Source organism: Acanthopagrus latus, chromosome 24 (assembly GCF_904848185.1).
Source record: "Acanthopagrus latus isolate v.2019 chromosome 24, fAcaLat1.1, whole genome shotgun sequence".
Taxonomy (NCBI): Eukaryota; Metazoa; Chordata; class Actinopteri; order Spariformes; family Sparidae; genus Acanthopagrus; species Acanthopagrus latus.
This window is the reverse complement of record NC_051062.1, coordinates 11,639,684-11,654,720: the sequence shown is the minus strand read 5'-3', so window position 1 is coordinate 11,654,720 and position 15,037 is coordinate 11,639,684. Positions and strand designations below refer to the sequence as shown.

General features: G+C 43.5%; 1 protein-coding gene across 5 annotated transcripts in view; it reads left to right on the top strand.

Moving 5' to 3' along the window:
- LOC119015032 (receptor tyrosine-protein kinase erbB-4-like) overlaps window positions 1-15,037 on the top strand; it is a 276,642-nt gene that overhangs the window by 181,526 nt on the left and 80,079 nt on the right. For all 5 annotated transcript variants that reach the window (XM_037090594.1, XM_037090591.1, XM_037090592.1 and 2 more), the window contains 9 exons: window positions 2,984-3,118; window positions 4,569-4,634; window positions 6,510-6,628; window positions 7,300-7,441; window positions 8,094-8,207; window positions 10,517-10,643; window positions 11,795-11,868; window positions 12,655-12,745; window positions 13,418-13,623. In XM_037090594.1, the coding sequence (XP_036946489.1) occupies window positions 2,984-3,118; window positions 4,569-4,634; window positions 6,510-6,628; window positions 7,300-7,441; window positions 8,094-8,207; window positions 10,517-10,643; window positions 11,795-11,868; window positions 12,655-12,745; window positions 13,418-13,623 (1,074 nt within the window). The remainder of the gene's footprint in view (window positions 1-2,983; window positions 3,119-4,568; window positions 4,635-6,509; window positions 6,629-7,299; window positions 7,442-8,093; window positions 8,208-10,516; window positions 10,644-11,794; window positions 11,869-12,654; window positions 12,746-13,417; window positions 13,624-15,037) is intronic.

Here is a 15,037-nt window from a genome sequence, read left to right as displayed (position 1 = left end):
CAAGTGTTGAAAAGATGCCTATCCCAAACAAATGTCTGGTTCAGCCAGTAAAGCTGTGGGTGTGTAAACCCCTTTGGTCGTGTTCCAAGTTGACCTTTATCTGTTTGTGGGAAGACCTTTTAAGAAGGTCTTTATAATGGTGCTCTGTATCCTGTCAAGGTGACCCATGGGAAATCCAGATTACAATCCATCCAAGGGTTAATTTAAACTCACATATGGACACATAGATAATTATATGCTTATTCAGTGTATTGTCAGTGATGTCAGAGATCTGTCGTGTGGTTATTGGCTGGCTGCAGATTTCATAAGGAGTTTTAAATGACATCAAAGCGCGCTGTCAGCACGTCCTGCATGTTATTTGAATAAAGCGCAGCCTGCCCCTTTTTTCACCCAGCACACACGAATGTAGAACACCCCGCTGATAAATCGTCCATTGTGACGGGAACATGATTACATGAAGCCGCGGCTGTAGGCCATTCGGCGGGCAGACGGAGCGCCATGTCACCTCTAAGAGGGCTTTGAATAAATGTCCCCGTCTCTACCAAGGCCCACTTCCTTAATCAGGGTGTCGGATGGTGATGATTAGCTTCCTGCGCGCGCTTCAGAGCTGCTGAATCGTCTGCATAACTCGCACACTGTTAATAATCTGCCTGGGGAGATAAAACCCTTCTTTACCTGCAGCTAATCCAGCCCCTGATCTGAACCACATTGTTACTTTTTTCTCATATTAAATTTCATTTATTGTGACAAGTACTTTCCTGGAAGTACTTCATATTCAAGGAGAAAAGAGATGCAAGGTGATTGTATCTAAATCCCTCAACTAGGTTAAATAATACAGTCAGCTGATGTCCCAGGGAGAAAGAGACATAGATGGGGGGGGGCTGTTGTTTCGCTTCCATCCCAGGTCACGGCTTGGGAGGGGGGATTACTGCAGCATCATTTCATTCTGTGTCCATATCCAAAACCTGGATTAGTAAGTGGGAGAGGGATTAGAATTTATTATCATACTCCATGCGCAGGCATCTGTTAAGGGCAGCGGCCCTTGAAAAGAAACATATTTCTGCTATTACACAAATGCTGGATGAGAAGCACGCCTTTGTCTTCGGTGCATCAGCTCTCACTTTGATAAAGAGATGCGCAGCAGGTCAAGAGAGCTGCGATCCCTTATTTTCTCCGAGTCAGTTTGATGATTTGGGCCTGTTGTGAGCCAAGAGAAGAGCCACTGAAGATAATAGTGGAACAATAAAAAAAAAAAAAAAAATTGAATATGTTCCAGAAGGCTTTATTTTCTTACTCTACGACCTGAAATAAAAGACATGCGAGATGTGCATGCCTCCGTACCAGGGCCATTCAGTTACTAGTGATCAGATTTAAAACCAGACAATAAAGTTGAGCCAGACATTTTCAGCAACCTGTTCAAACGCTCTTTTTAGCCTTTGGTAAAGACACATTGGAACGATTGCTCTCAATGAAATTCAAACACATTGGTTTGGCGTTCGGCGATGGCGGTAAAATAAACAAGTACTTGGCAGTTTGGACAAGGTTAAACAGACAGTTTACATTATTAATTATACGTTTCAGGGTTGACACATCAGAGACACATTTTCATAAGAGCACTTTGTCTACTCGTGGGTCTCAGCAACCAGATGTTTTGGAAAGCTCCCTAGAAAGGTCAGAAGTAAAATCAGATTTGTGCAACACGCAACAGAGATGAAGAGGAAGCAGAATTGTTCACTCATTAGTTAGTTCCATTATCAGCTCTGGAAAAAAAGACATGTTTTTAATTACCCCTGCAAAGGAGGTTATGTTGTTGCCAATGTTGGTTGCTTGGTTGGTTTGGTTGCTTGGTTGGTTGCTTGGTTGGGTTGGTTGCTTGGTTGGTTGGTTGATTGGCTGGTTGGTTGCTTGGTTGGTTGCTTGGTTGGGTTGGTTGCTTGGTTGGTTGGTTGATTGGTTGCTTGGTTGGTTGGTTGGTTGGTTGGTTGCTTGGTTGGTTGGTTGGTTGCTTGGTTGCTTGGTTGGTTGGTTGGTTGGTTGGTTGTGTGCAGGATTACACAAAAAATCTTGAAGGAAAGAAAGTACCTGGTATCCATGAGTTTGTACAATTTCATGCAGGCCCAGATCATATCTGGATCCAACAGATTTAAATATGTTTTATTTGAAATTGGGTCAGACTTGATTGAATTAAAAGGGACTGTTGGGCCTTGGCGGAGGTATGCACTCTACTAGGTGCCAGTCTACTTCACAATGTAATTCATTAACACTACAATATCAAGTTTTAATGTCTTCTGGATGGCGTATGATTAGGAAAATTATAGATTGTGAGAGACTTATCAAGACATATATAATATATGGAATTCACATTTTGTCATATGTCAGATTTATGTGTGCTGGGTCGGTTATAAACCCTTTCTGCACTCTACCTATAACTACAGTGAGTCCCTCTGAAAGGAATTTTAAACCAATCATTTACTCAACACTTCTTTCATGAGCAGCATCCCTCGATAAGGATTTGATGAAAGCTATGCATCCGCTCCAGTTTACTATTTCACTTTTAATCAACACAGCAAGTATCCAGTGTCTCCCAGTGACTTTCAAACTCATTAACTCCGTCTAACTCTCAAGCCCGATGAAATTATTTAATAACTCAGTGCATAATTAGGAAATTACACAGCCGTACAGATCTGAGTTCTCTGCAAAAGCGAAGGCTGTTTTGTTTACATAGTGAAATCCATTTACTTATTTTCCGTGCAGCACTTCTCTTTGTCTTTGGACCTGGCATTGAATTACTGTGTGCATTTGTCAATAGCATTTATCTTCATGCTCAGATGCACTTCAGGGAACACCTTATGCAGCGCGGTACTTTTGAGACAAAGGATTGGAGTTAACCTTGAAGTATTGATTTTCTGCCATCTTGTACATGTACTATATATCCATAGCTATGTGCTCATCCCTTTCTTTCTCCGTCTGTCTTGTCCTCCAGAGATACTGAATGGGGGTGTTTATGTTGACCAGAACAAATTCCTGTGCCATGCCGACACCATCCATTGGCGTGACATTATCAAGAACCCACAGGCGGAGCTGCTGGTGGTGCCGTCCAACAACAGCAACCTTGGATGTGAGTAGCGCACGTGGGTGGAAACCAGTGCAACCAGTAGCTCTTGGTGAAAATCTTTTTTTTATTATTATTATTTAAAAAAAAAAAAAATTTGTAAAGGTTTACTCTGAAATGTGAAGCCTAACCGCATGCCAACATACTGTAGAAGTTCACACACACAAACACTCTCCCCCGACCAGCAGCAGCCGTGCCCTCTCCCTTTTTATTCATTCTGTTTGCCTGCCGGTCATTTGGAAGCAAAATCACATAGCGTTAGATCAACGTGTGAACCTTTCCATTGTAGTGGTTTGGTAGCGGCTCTGCAGCGAGGCCCATGGAGCTGCTGTCTGCTGCGCTCTTTTTAAATCTCAGTGAATCTGACAGCTGGTTCGAAGCTGCCCACTTCCCCTGGTGCCCCCTCTCTCCTCCTCCCTCTGTGGTCCCCGCGGTCTCTCATCTCCCCCTGCTTTGGACATATAACAGGCGTCGCTATCCGCCGGACATTCTGTGTCAGAGGACCGGGCTGTTTGAGACTCTCTCAAACTTTTCTGCACATTTATGGACGGGCCTCTTGCTCATTTTGAGGGAGCGACAGGGTGCTTAGAAGTTTCTCTGGGCACTTGATATCAAAACATGTCAGGGTGAACAATGGGGACAGCTGAGGCGCCAAAAATCGCGAGCAAAGGCATGAACAATGGGGGGAAAATGTTGGGGAGATTCTCTGATGAAAAGGCATGATGACCTTTCATTGCTTGCAGACTGAGCCGAACAAAAAATCTGCATAGCCTTGTGACAACGGCAGGGAGTTCGACGTTGTGCAAAACTGGTCGCTCGGTTTGAGCCGACACTTTTAAGTACAATATGTGCAAAACATTGCTATTTTGTTGATTAGATGGCACTGGCAGAGGGGGAGGAGGATGAAAAGCAACAAAGAAAACAGAGGAGGTGTGCCAAAAAATGACAGTGGAGCGTGTGGGAGTTGAGGTTGCCAAATTGGGGGCCTTTGCCAAGCCGTAGTTAGTATTTAACATTAACAACCCCACAGTGGGAGTGGTTGAAGGGGCCGGGTGACAATCTCCTGCACCGTTCCACTTACTCTGTAATTAACCCATAGTCAATTAAGTCTTGATGATGGGCCGCTGGCAGATGAAGGCTGCAAGTGCTCTGTCAGGTCCCACTTTGCCTGTGCCAGCGCTTGACGGAAGGGAGTAGAAGCCTGTCTTTCACGCTTATGTTCTCTACAGGCCACAAGTCGCCAAAGTGACTGTGGGTCTATTGTCGGATGAGCGGAGGAGATTCGACAGATCTGTCACTGTCACCAGTCGGGGAAGCTTTAAGGGTGTGCGTGAGTGGACGATTAGGCGTTTGGTGTGCGAGGGGGCTGTTTGTGTCTAAACTACATCTGAAGTTTGGTGATGAGTTGTCTGATTCACAGTCCCTGAGTTTGTTTGTGTGTGTGTGTGTTCTGCAGGCAGACGCTGTCATCGCTCATGTAACGGGCGCTGCTGGGGCCATCAGGAGGACCAGTGTCAAACCTGTGAGTATGCCCACACTCACACACCCTGAGAGCCACAGTCCTGTAGCTGGGGTGTGACTAACAGAGCATCACAGATACGGACTTATGGGAATAGGTCAAGATTTTGGGATTCAAGATTATTTGCTCTCCTGCCTGGAGTGAAATGAGAAGATTGACACCACTCTAATGTCAGCATCTTTTACAGAGCTAGAGCCAGGACGAGGTTAGCCCTAGCTTAGCATAGCTTGATTGAAATCGCTTTGTAAATGTTTGTTTGCTCACACGTTTAACAATTGTTTATTAGTTTTTGAATAGGTGCCAGCGTTTTGTTTTTTTTTTACTTGAACAAACGTATGCCAGCAAATTCCCTCTGCTTTCATGCTTGATGCTAAGCTAGGCTTAATACTTCCAGCCATGAAGATGATATCAATCTTTTATCTCTCTCAAAACCAAACTTGTTCATTAGAGCACTTTAGGAGTATTGTTATATGTTTGTTTTGTTTTTTATTCGCATTACCTCAATAACTCTTCTTTCAGTCGTTGTGCTAAGCTAGGCTAAACACATCCTGACTTCTTAGTAGTTTTACTTTGTCTAAAGTCACAATAGATGATTGCCACTGCTTTCATTCTTTATGCTAAGCTAGGCTAAACGCTAGAACTCGACACTGAAGTCCAAGCTAATGAAATCCTTTAAACCAGTTGACCCAGTGTATTTACTTAACGCTTGGGGGGAAATTGAGGATACTGCTTTAAAGTAATCTATAATCTGCTGTAATCTGTTTGGACACAGATTTATTATATTTTGTCTGTGTGAGTACTCAGTACACAGCTATTTTTATTTAATTTGTATTGAGCTATGAGAGCTAAATCAAGGTCAGGTTCTTCAGTGTGTATTTAATTCATGTGGCTGTGGTGAAAAGAGTTGTTGATGAAGAATGTGACAGAAAAAGGCAATGGATTGAAAAGGAGCAAATGGAGAGAATCAGCGGAAAAAGACAACAGACGACGGAGGGTAGCAACAGAAATAATTGCAGATCTACTCTTCTATTCACGTCATCAAGATCTAGAGGGAGACTCGCCTGTTTTTCACAGACTAATAGACTTGGGGGCCTTGTTGTATTTTTCACTGCCGCATCATTATGTTCCCAACACAGCGGAGAGTGAGCACAGCAGTTTTTAATGCCTCAGCTTCAAGCTCCTGCTGACTCGCTGGCTGGTAGATCTCCTACTGTACCAATAATGTGTGGGAGGCTGTTCTTTAGCACAAGTATTGGAGCAACTTTGATAGCAATGGGCACAAGCCCCATCCAAGTATTAGTGGTGGAGCAATAATACTGACTAATACAGCTTCTTTTTGAAGTGGCTCTGCGATGAAATGAGGGAAAGGAAGTAAATATTTCCGCAACAGTTGGCAGTTCTGGGACTTAGCAGCACAGTTGGACGCTGTCTTTGGCCAGTCGGTCCACTTGGCCTAGAACACCAATTGTATGAACAAAGATATGTGGAATTGGAGAGATCCAGTATTAAGAAACTTTGTTTATTCAGGGTAAACCGATTGAGATCACTCCAGCAGCCTCCCTCTTCAGACAGCTACCTGGGAGGCGTCAAGCACAGCTGCAATTTTCAGCTGAAGCTGGAGCAGTTTGGGGATAAGAGCCTCACTCAGGGGCGCCTCTAGAGCGGAGACAGTGCTTCATGTCCGTCTGGACGTTCAAGCAAATGACCTTGCGGTCAAGAACTCTCTTGTGTAACCTTTATCGCTTGAATTCCATATCAGCCAATGTTTGCATGCACCTATAGCGTGAGACGAAGGTTGAGGGTGGTGGTATTGTCACTTTCTATGACTATGAATGTGTGTCAGACCTTTAAAATTCTCTCTTTCCACTTCCCGTGCAGTGACAAAGACGGTGTGTGCAGAGCAGTGTGACGGTCGCTGCTTCGGGCCTTACGTCAGCGACTGCTGCCATCGCGAGTGCGCCGGCGGCTGCTCGGGCCCCAAGGACACGGACTGCTTCGTACGTCACTCCCCCCCTTCCCTTTCTGACTTTCATTCCTTCTCCTGTATCTGCCTCACACACACGTCCAAAGACCTCTCGTCATCCTCCCTCCCATACATCCGCATCTTTTTATTCAACATCTGTTTGTCATCCTCCCCGCCCGAAAATGATCCACGTTGTTTACCAGCCGATAAATTGTTTGTCATTTTACGGGGCTGTAAAAGTCTGACGCTGCGGCGCTCTTCAAAGAAACAAATTGGTGATTCAGTGTTCCAATTAGTATCCCTTTTATCAAGTTCTCCCTGTCTTGCGCGCGAGCACACTGACAGGGATGATATTGTGGTTGTAATTCACGGAAAAGGCTCATCCAATTCAATTACCGCTGTTTCAGCCTGTGGCCACAGACGACAACACACTTAAAGGGTTTATGGGAAAACATTTCACCATTTACATCATGGCTGTGGATCAATGGCTTCAATTTTTCTCCCATTTGGAATTCGAAGAGACAAGGGGACGACTGCATGATCAGGCCATCAGACGTAAAAATGAAATGCTGCTGCAATACTCTTGTCTCGCAGCGACTTGTGTGAGAAAATCACCTCCCTTTGCCTTACCTCGATACAGTTTACTCCATTGGAAATCTGGCTGCTGTCATCCTTCAGCTGATTGTTTCTGTGTGCTTTCTACAGGCTTGCACCAATTTCAACGACAGCGGAGCATGTGTGACCCAGTGCCCTCAGCCGTTTGTGTACAACCCCACATCTTTCCAGCTGGAGCACAACCCCAGAGCCAAGTACACCTATGGAGCCTTTTGTGTGAAGAAATGTCCCCGTAAGTCTGCTTCGCCTCATCCAAGCAGCTGCCAGCAGATACAGTTACTTTAACGTGATACCACAAGAACATAGATGCTCATTAAGATGAAGTATTTATCCTCTAACGATCCTGAAATAGGACTCCAGACAATTCAATTGAAGACAAATTAGCCAAACGTAAATAAATTGTCTATCGCAATCAACTAGTTGCTTCACCATCTGCCTCAGCTTCTGGCAGCTGAAAAAGAAAGCAACTGTTGGATCTTCTATCACGGATACGGATTCGAGAGTGCGTCAGTGATTCGACGAGCACGCCCTAAAAGTCACGCCACATCAACAGATTGCACATTCAAGTTCCACTGATCATCAAATCAGCGTACGCCAGTCGCACTTCTCCACTGAACTGATTAGATTCATTGCTTTTGCTGAGTAATATAGCCCGAGACCATTAGTTTTGATCATTATACAAACGTGATTAAAATACAATCAATTTCTCGCCATTAGAGAGGTCTTTCTGGGAAATTGGTCTTTAAGAAAATGCTACACTTTGATTTTACATGGCAAAATCATTAGGAAAACAGTGTTTGTGATGCAGCTTATCATCACAGCCTATCTACTGTGAAATAACTGAAGCGAGAGGAAGCTAATGTTGTTTTCTGTGTTGCTGCCAGATAATTTCGTGGTGGACCACAGCTCCTGTGTCAGAGCGTGTCCCAGCAACAAGATGGAAGTGGAGGAGAACCGCATCAAAATGTGCATCCCCTGCACCGACATCTGTCCTAAAGGTAAACCTCAGGAAGTCGTCAAGAATAATCCTCCTTAATTTGCCCTATACAGAATAAATTAGACCACAGGTTTGACTTTGCTGTGGCTGTTGCATGGGCTAAATCTTCGGGAACACTGAAAGTGGTTACTTGATATCCAGTTTAACATTAGAGAACCTTATTTTCTGCCATTTAGTTTCACTTTATTTACTCAGCCTCACATTATGCACATGTTCTGAGACAGATGGCACTAAGTACAGTACAGAGGCGATTTACAGCAGACTCCGGACACAACCTAGAATACCATGAAAGGTGTAAAGCTTGAGAGGAGCGACAGGGAGGTTCAGGCATCACCCACCTCCAGAAGCCTGAGAGGGTGTTATGGCGGGGTCAGCCATAAAGTTACAGGAGCCAAACCCAACAGGATTTGCCAGGGCTAGTCGGTTAGCATGCTAACTTTGGTAGATGTCGCTGCCACGCAACACACTGACGCTGAAACAGTGTCTTCTTCACACTCTGTTGATATTTTTTGTTACTTTTTGAATGTTTTAAATGAAAAATCTTACATAATGCTCCTTTAAATCCCAGTCGCAAGCCCTAACTTGGCTGAATAAAAAAATAACTTGCATACAGTATATCAAACATTACTCAGTCTACTACTAGAAAGTGAAGAGACAATACATGTTTTGTGGGTCATATATCATACAGTTTGGCCCGACGGTTGCACTATAAGGACGTGTCATAATTTGACACTTTGAGTGACTCTAAACTGCCATCACCGGTCCAATTTTAATAAAACTAGGAATGATGATGCATTTTATTGCCCATTGGCCCGCGGAGTGCCTGCATCGCTCATCACCGCTGACTGCTGCCTTGTGAGATTGTCAAATTTGTCTTCATGCAGAGACACACTGACAACACTACGTCTTTCTTCCACTACAACCTGACACAGGATGCAACACTGAGACCAGAGAGCAGAAACACGGCCAAGTTTCAGTGTGTAACATCAAAGTCAATACTTAGTGGGATGGAAATCAGCTTATATACATATTTCTCCTGCTTCCCCTCCATTTCTTGGCCCACTGCACTGCATTTACTGTATGTACAAGAGCTTATGCAGTTAAACCTTTTTAATCTAATAGCTTTATGCTAACGGTGATGATACTGGATCAACAGTAGCCCACAAGAATTAATTTAAAAGCTTTATGGGAAATGAAATTTATGTTTTTTTCTGCCGGAGCTGGCTTAGCTTTTTTGATATTACTAAATTTACTTACAGCTGATATATTTATTTAAATGTAACCCCCCAAAAATATCAACATCTTCACTGAACAGTCCAGATGAAGTATTCTCAAAGCCTTTCTATGGTGCTGATTTTGAGACTTAACATGAAATATTCTTTATGTTTGTGTATTTATTTCATATCTTTTCATATTGCTGCTCTGATGGACAAGTGTGTTTATTGCGCAGTGTAGGATAAATACGACAAATCTGGCATAAACGAAAGGTCAGATGCTTGATTCCTGCAACAGTCAGCATGTTAATTAACAGGAAAATAAATGGTCCCGTAACGAGAAACCACTCGTACCTGCTCAGTAATTACGGCTCATTTTGTGCTGCTGAATGTCTGAAATGTCTAATGTGAAATTAAACTGCATTACCTCAGTTCAACACAGCAGATTAGCCCCTTCATCATATTGTTCTCACAAAGGTAACTGATCTGCCCTTTCTCTTTCGAGGGAAGACAATAGTGTTTTCCTTCAGGCTGGATGTACGGGCTCTGGCGTCCATTGATTGGTTAATCTCTTGATTACATCGTCACGCAGCGGGGAGGGGTTAATGAGGGATAGCCCAAGGAACTGTGGGAAATGATAACAAATTAACATTTCAGATATGGAATTGGCTGGTATAAATCACTATCAAAAACTGGTTACACCACTTAATGCAAGCCTTATTCATCATCCCCCCCTCCGCCTCTGTCAGAAATACTTGGCTCACACTAGACCGCAACTTTAATTAATGCAGATGTAATGAATTCATTATAGGGAGGAATTGGCTGTGGATTGGCCCATGCTTTCATCAAAAGAATTCCAATGCATGGAGAGGGGCCACGGCCATGTCTATGCACCAAAAGAAGGGGTACATTTTCATAAAAGAGTATGAAGAATTAAAGTGACGAATGGCTAATCGTAGTTTCTCAATATGAGGTCTCCGCTGTGCAAGGTCACTCCGACTGTACACAACAGGAGGTAATTTCTTCAGACTCAGAGCGACTTAAATGTGGATCATTGTGAATAATTTATCATTGTGTGTTGCCTTTGTTTCATCAGTGTGCGACGGCATAGGGACGGGCAGCCTGCAGGCGGCTCAAACAGTGGACGCCAGCAACATCGATAAGTTCGTCAACTGCACCAAAATCAACGGCAACCTCATCTTCCTCATCACTGGTATTAAAGGGTAAGTGCTGAAGAATCACACACAATCATTTTTAGGATTTTATTGTGCTTACACATATTTCAGACACATTCACGGATGCCTCGTGTTTGTGGAAGTGTGCAGACATGTTACTTGAGCAGACTGAGCAAGTTGCTAACTTATTCTGTGTGCAGTTTGGTAGTGGACTGCTCATTTACAGAAGATTTTACCCCAGGTTTACTCCATTGTGTTTACATAAGCTAACGCTAAGACTGCCAGGGAGCCCAAACATGGAAGTTATGGGAAATAAAACCATATATTATATATACAAGATGACATGGTGGTTGTGATGACAGCAGCCTTTTTACTCACCCACTGGAGAGCAACGTTAGCACACATTTGCAGTCTTGTTCATGTTCATCTCCTGAAGTTGAGTCTAATGTTCCTCAATTAATAATTTGCTGTCACTAAATCGCGACTATTAGCTGCTAATCTAATATAACTGGGCTATCCTGTTGATGCTAGCCAATGCTAACAGTGCAAGTGACCCAAAATAAGGTCATTGTTGCATGCTATAAAACCCAAACAATGCTAAAAATATAGCTATAATATAAAGAGCTGAGAGGAACTGCTCAGTTGTGTTTTACAAGGTTTGAATCACTTTTGCTGTATAACCATTGCCCCCTCACATAAACATAGTGACTGAAATACAACATCATCTGTTCCACTTCATGTCTGAGTGCTGTTCACACAAAGGCACAGCGCGCATTCTTTGCACAGCATATTATAAAAAAAACAACCACTTCAGATTCAATGGAAGACTAACTGTATGGAATAAAGCAGTCTGAAACTCAGAGACATGTAAACATTCGTGTACCAAAGAAACTCTAGCTTGGGCGATGAGCAGTGTGCTCTGTTCAATCAAAAACCTACTGTCAGAGTAACCCGAAGCTCCCGAGATGAAATAATATGTAACTATGAATGTCACACAGCCTGTTTATAAACACAAAGAGCATTCTGACTTTGGCATGGACTTGAGCACTTTTTCTTGATTTTGCCCTCAGGTTTTCAGTGTTCTTACCTTAAGAATATTTCAGAAATGAGGTCTTCCAACAGCAATAAATGAATGTTGTTTTTTTTGTAAAGGTAGAATTCACCTTTCTGTGTGTCTGTGCTCTGTTTTCCCCCCTCAGGGACATGTATCATGGTATCGGACCTTTGGACCCAGAGCGTCTTAACGTGTTCCGCACTGTGAAAGAGATCACAGGTGAGATTGCCGCCTCAGTGGAGTCACCTTGGAAAAAAAAAGTTACTGAACAAAACAACAGTGTTACGTGGTGTGCTTGAGAGTGCGTGTGGATGGATCATGTAGCCTTTGTGTTCGGAAAAGAAAGCTTAAAGGGGAAAAACAGAGAGTTGATTTTTGTTGGTGAAACTCTAAAAGATGCTCTGTTGCGTATCGGGTTATTTTGTGTGTGCGTGTGCTATGTGAGCGTATTTATTCATTAACTATTAGAGGCCTTTAGGGATGAGCAATACCTCGCGTACATCCCCTTTTGTCATATTAAACTGCGACTTGCAGTTGAGCCAAACAGCTAATGGAGTGAAACCGCATTTTCATAATGAAAACCCAAGCAATAAGAAAGAGCAATGGCCATTCCATCCCCGCCATTTCCTGCTCTATCCCTTTAATGTCACTTCCACAGATCCCTATTTGATATAATCTGTCATTAAAGGCAAGTGCAACCGGACAGATTGTGCAGAATATTAAATCCATTCTTTTAATTAGCGTATATTGTCTTCTTCCGAGCACATTCCTTACAAAGAATGGGTTCCGGCTTGAACTTCACAGAGGCGGCGCGACTCAATGACTGAAAAATGTGCTCTATGTATTTCCTTGCGTGTGATTCTCGTATTCTTTCATCCACTATACACTATAATCATTATCCCCCGTCCTTCTATTCCTCATTCACCAGAAAAAAATGGACTCATAATTTGCTGTAATTACCCACGAACTCTTTTACAGAGTGGCACATGTTTCTCCTTTCTTTAGGTTACCTCAACATCCAATCTTGGCCTGAGAACATGACGGATCTGAGTGTTTTTTCAAACCTGGCAACGATCGGAGGTAGAACTCTTTACAGGTATGTTTCAGTGTTCACTTAATACGCCATTGTCTGCTTCTCCTCGAAGAGAAAGTACACATTTCGGTTTTACATCTTTGAACTCAAATTACTCGATATGCGATTTAATCTTACACCTACACAGATGACACTCTCGTGTTATTTGCCGTCTTTTTTTTTCCTGAATGATCCTCATCGGTCTCTCCATCTCGCTGTTTTGTCGTGCTCGGACGGCTACAGTTGGGGATAATGAGCATCTGCTTCCTGTTGTTCTGCAGGAAGAGACGAGTTCAGGCAGCTTTGATTACACAGAATCGGTGTTCGCTCACAAGTGGCAGATCCGAGGCGCAGCAGAGTCAGAGGAGATCTGGCCTTGTTTTCTAAACACCAGTGATGAACCTGTCGCTCAGCAATCCTATTTGTCTTTGTCATGCTTTGTAATATTTCTCCAATCTTTTTATCATCCAGTCACACCCTCTCCTCTTCTGTTTCACTGTATTTCCCCCTTTTTTTGTGTACTTTCCTTCTCTTCCACCTTTTTGTTTTTCCTCCATCTTCTCATTAGTTATTGTCAAAATTCTCTCCTATTTTTGTCCTTTAGGTTTCACTGCTGCTCTTCAGTCCTATCCCTCGCACTTTACCTTCACCTCTTCCTCTCTCTCATAATCTATTTATCTCTCTCCTCTCCTGCAGCGGGAGTGGCATTTCGCTGCTGATCTTGAAACAGCGTTGGATCTCCTCGCTCCAGTTCCAGTCGCTGGACGAGATCAGCGCTGGAAATGTCTACATCTTCAACAACAGCGGCCTGTGTTTCTACAACACCGTCAACTGGACGTCGCTCTTCAGGACGCAGAGCCAGAAAGTCCTCATCCGCAATAATCGAGACCCAAAGGAATGCAGTAAGTCGCGGTGACGGAGTTTGATTTTGATTCGAAATCTGCCCTTTCGTCGGTGCACCAAGCTCTGTCTACTCTGTACATTAACCGCAGCTTTCTCTCTATGTGGCTGAAACTATCACGAATTCGCACTTATAGTTTGGAGACCCGGGTTTTAGTTTAACTGTACAATGGAACATTTCAGGGGAAGTGAATAACTTAATTAAATGAATTAATTTGATTGGAACAAACCAAAAATCTCCTGAGCATCTGACAGCCTCGATGACGGCTAAACAAACTTACTACTTCCATCGCAGCAACTGAGCACAAGATGTAAACTCAAGTAGGTCACTTCCTTATTAATGTAAGTAGTTATATCTATACTTATGAGTTATGAGCACCCTACTAGTGTTAATTAGGAAGAATGGCTATGCTTTATGGTATCACTGTATCAGGCCCGTACTCTGCAAAACATTTTAAGTTTTTAATTTATGTGCTTAGTATCAATAAGAAGTCATTGTGGAGGTTATTGAAAGAAACCTTTTAGTTAATTGCCCAGTGTTGTAGAATATGGCCATGCAGAAAAAGGTATGAATAAGTGTTTTATAATGACTAATTGAGAGGCAGTATGCTGCTAATATGCATGCTAACAAGTAAAAAGTTAAGTGTTACCCTTATTTATATATATTTATGATGAAGAGGCTCGTTTTGATGTCGATGTTTCCAGACTATAAAGGGAAAAGCCTTAAAAGCCAGAGGAGACTTTAACACACACACACACACACACACACACCCAGTGGTAACACCTATTAAGTCCTCTTGTTCTCTTATTTTCCTTCCTATTATGCCTTTAATTAAATCCAATCTTAGACTCCCCACATATCTCTGCAAATCCAACCCCAGCCACGCAAACGCCGGCATGCCCGTTTCCAAGGCGACTGGTTTCGCGGGCGTCTCTCTCCCTCGTCCTCGACAGCCCTTATTCAGCTCCCCCGTGAGGAAAGTGCTTAATGTGTCACGCACAGAGGCGGATTACGCTCGCTGCTGGCCACGGGGAAGGGGACACCCGATGGAGCGGTGAATAGTCTACGTGTGGATCTGGCTGCAGACGGTGGAACATGACCACATATTGTTGTTCGGTGAGGGTGCGGAAGACGTCTGACGGAGAGAGGGAGGAGGAGACGTGGACCACTGTAGTTTTTCTTGGCCCTGCCAGGCTGTCACTGATATCATTACCCAGTTAATGAGTGCAGGGTGTGTGTGTTAGGGATCGATTGATAGGGCCTTCCACCGGCCTCTTCATTAGGCTCACCCCCCTGTCCACCATCGACCCTTCGGCTGTTGACAAAGGGCTCCGCCCCCGCTGGGAAACGCTCCGGGGGACGTGGACGTCACTCACCGGATGGAGGACACACTGAGACCAGTGAAAAGCATTGAT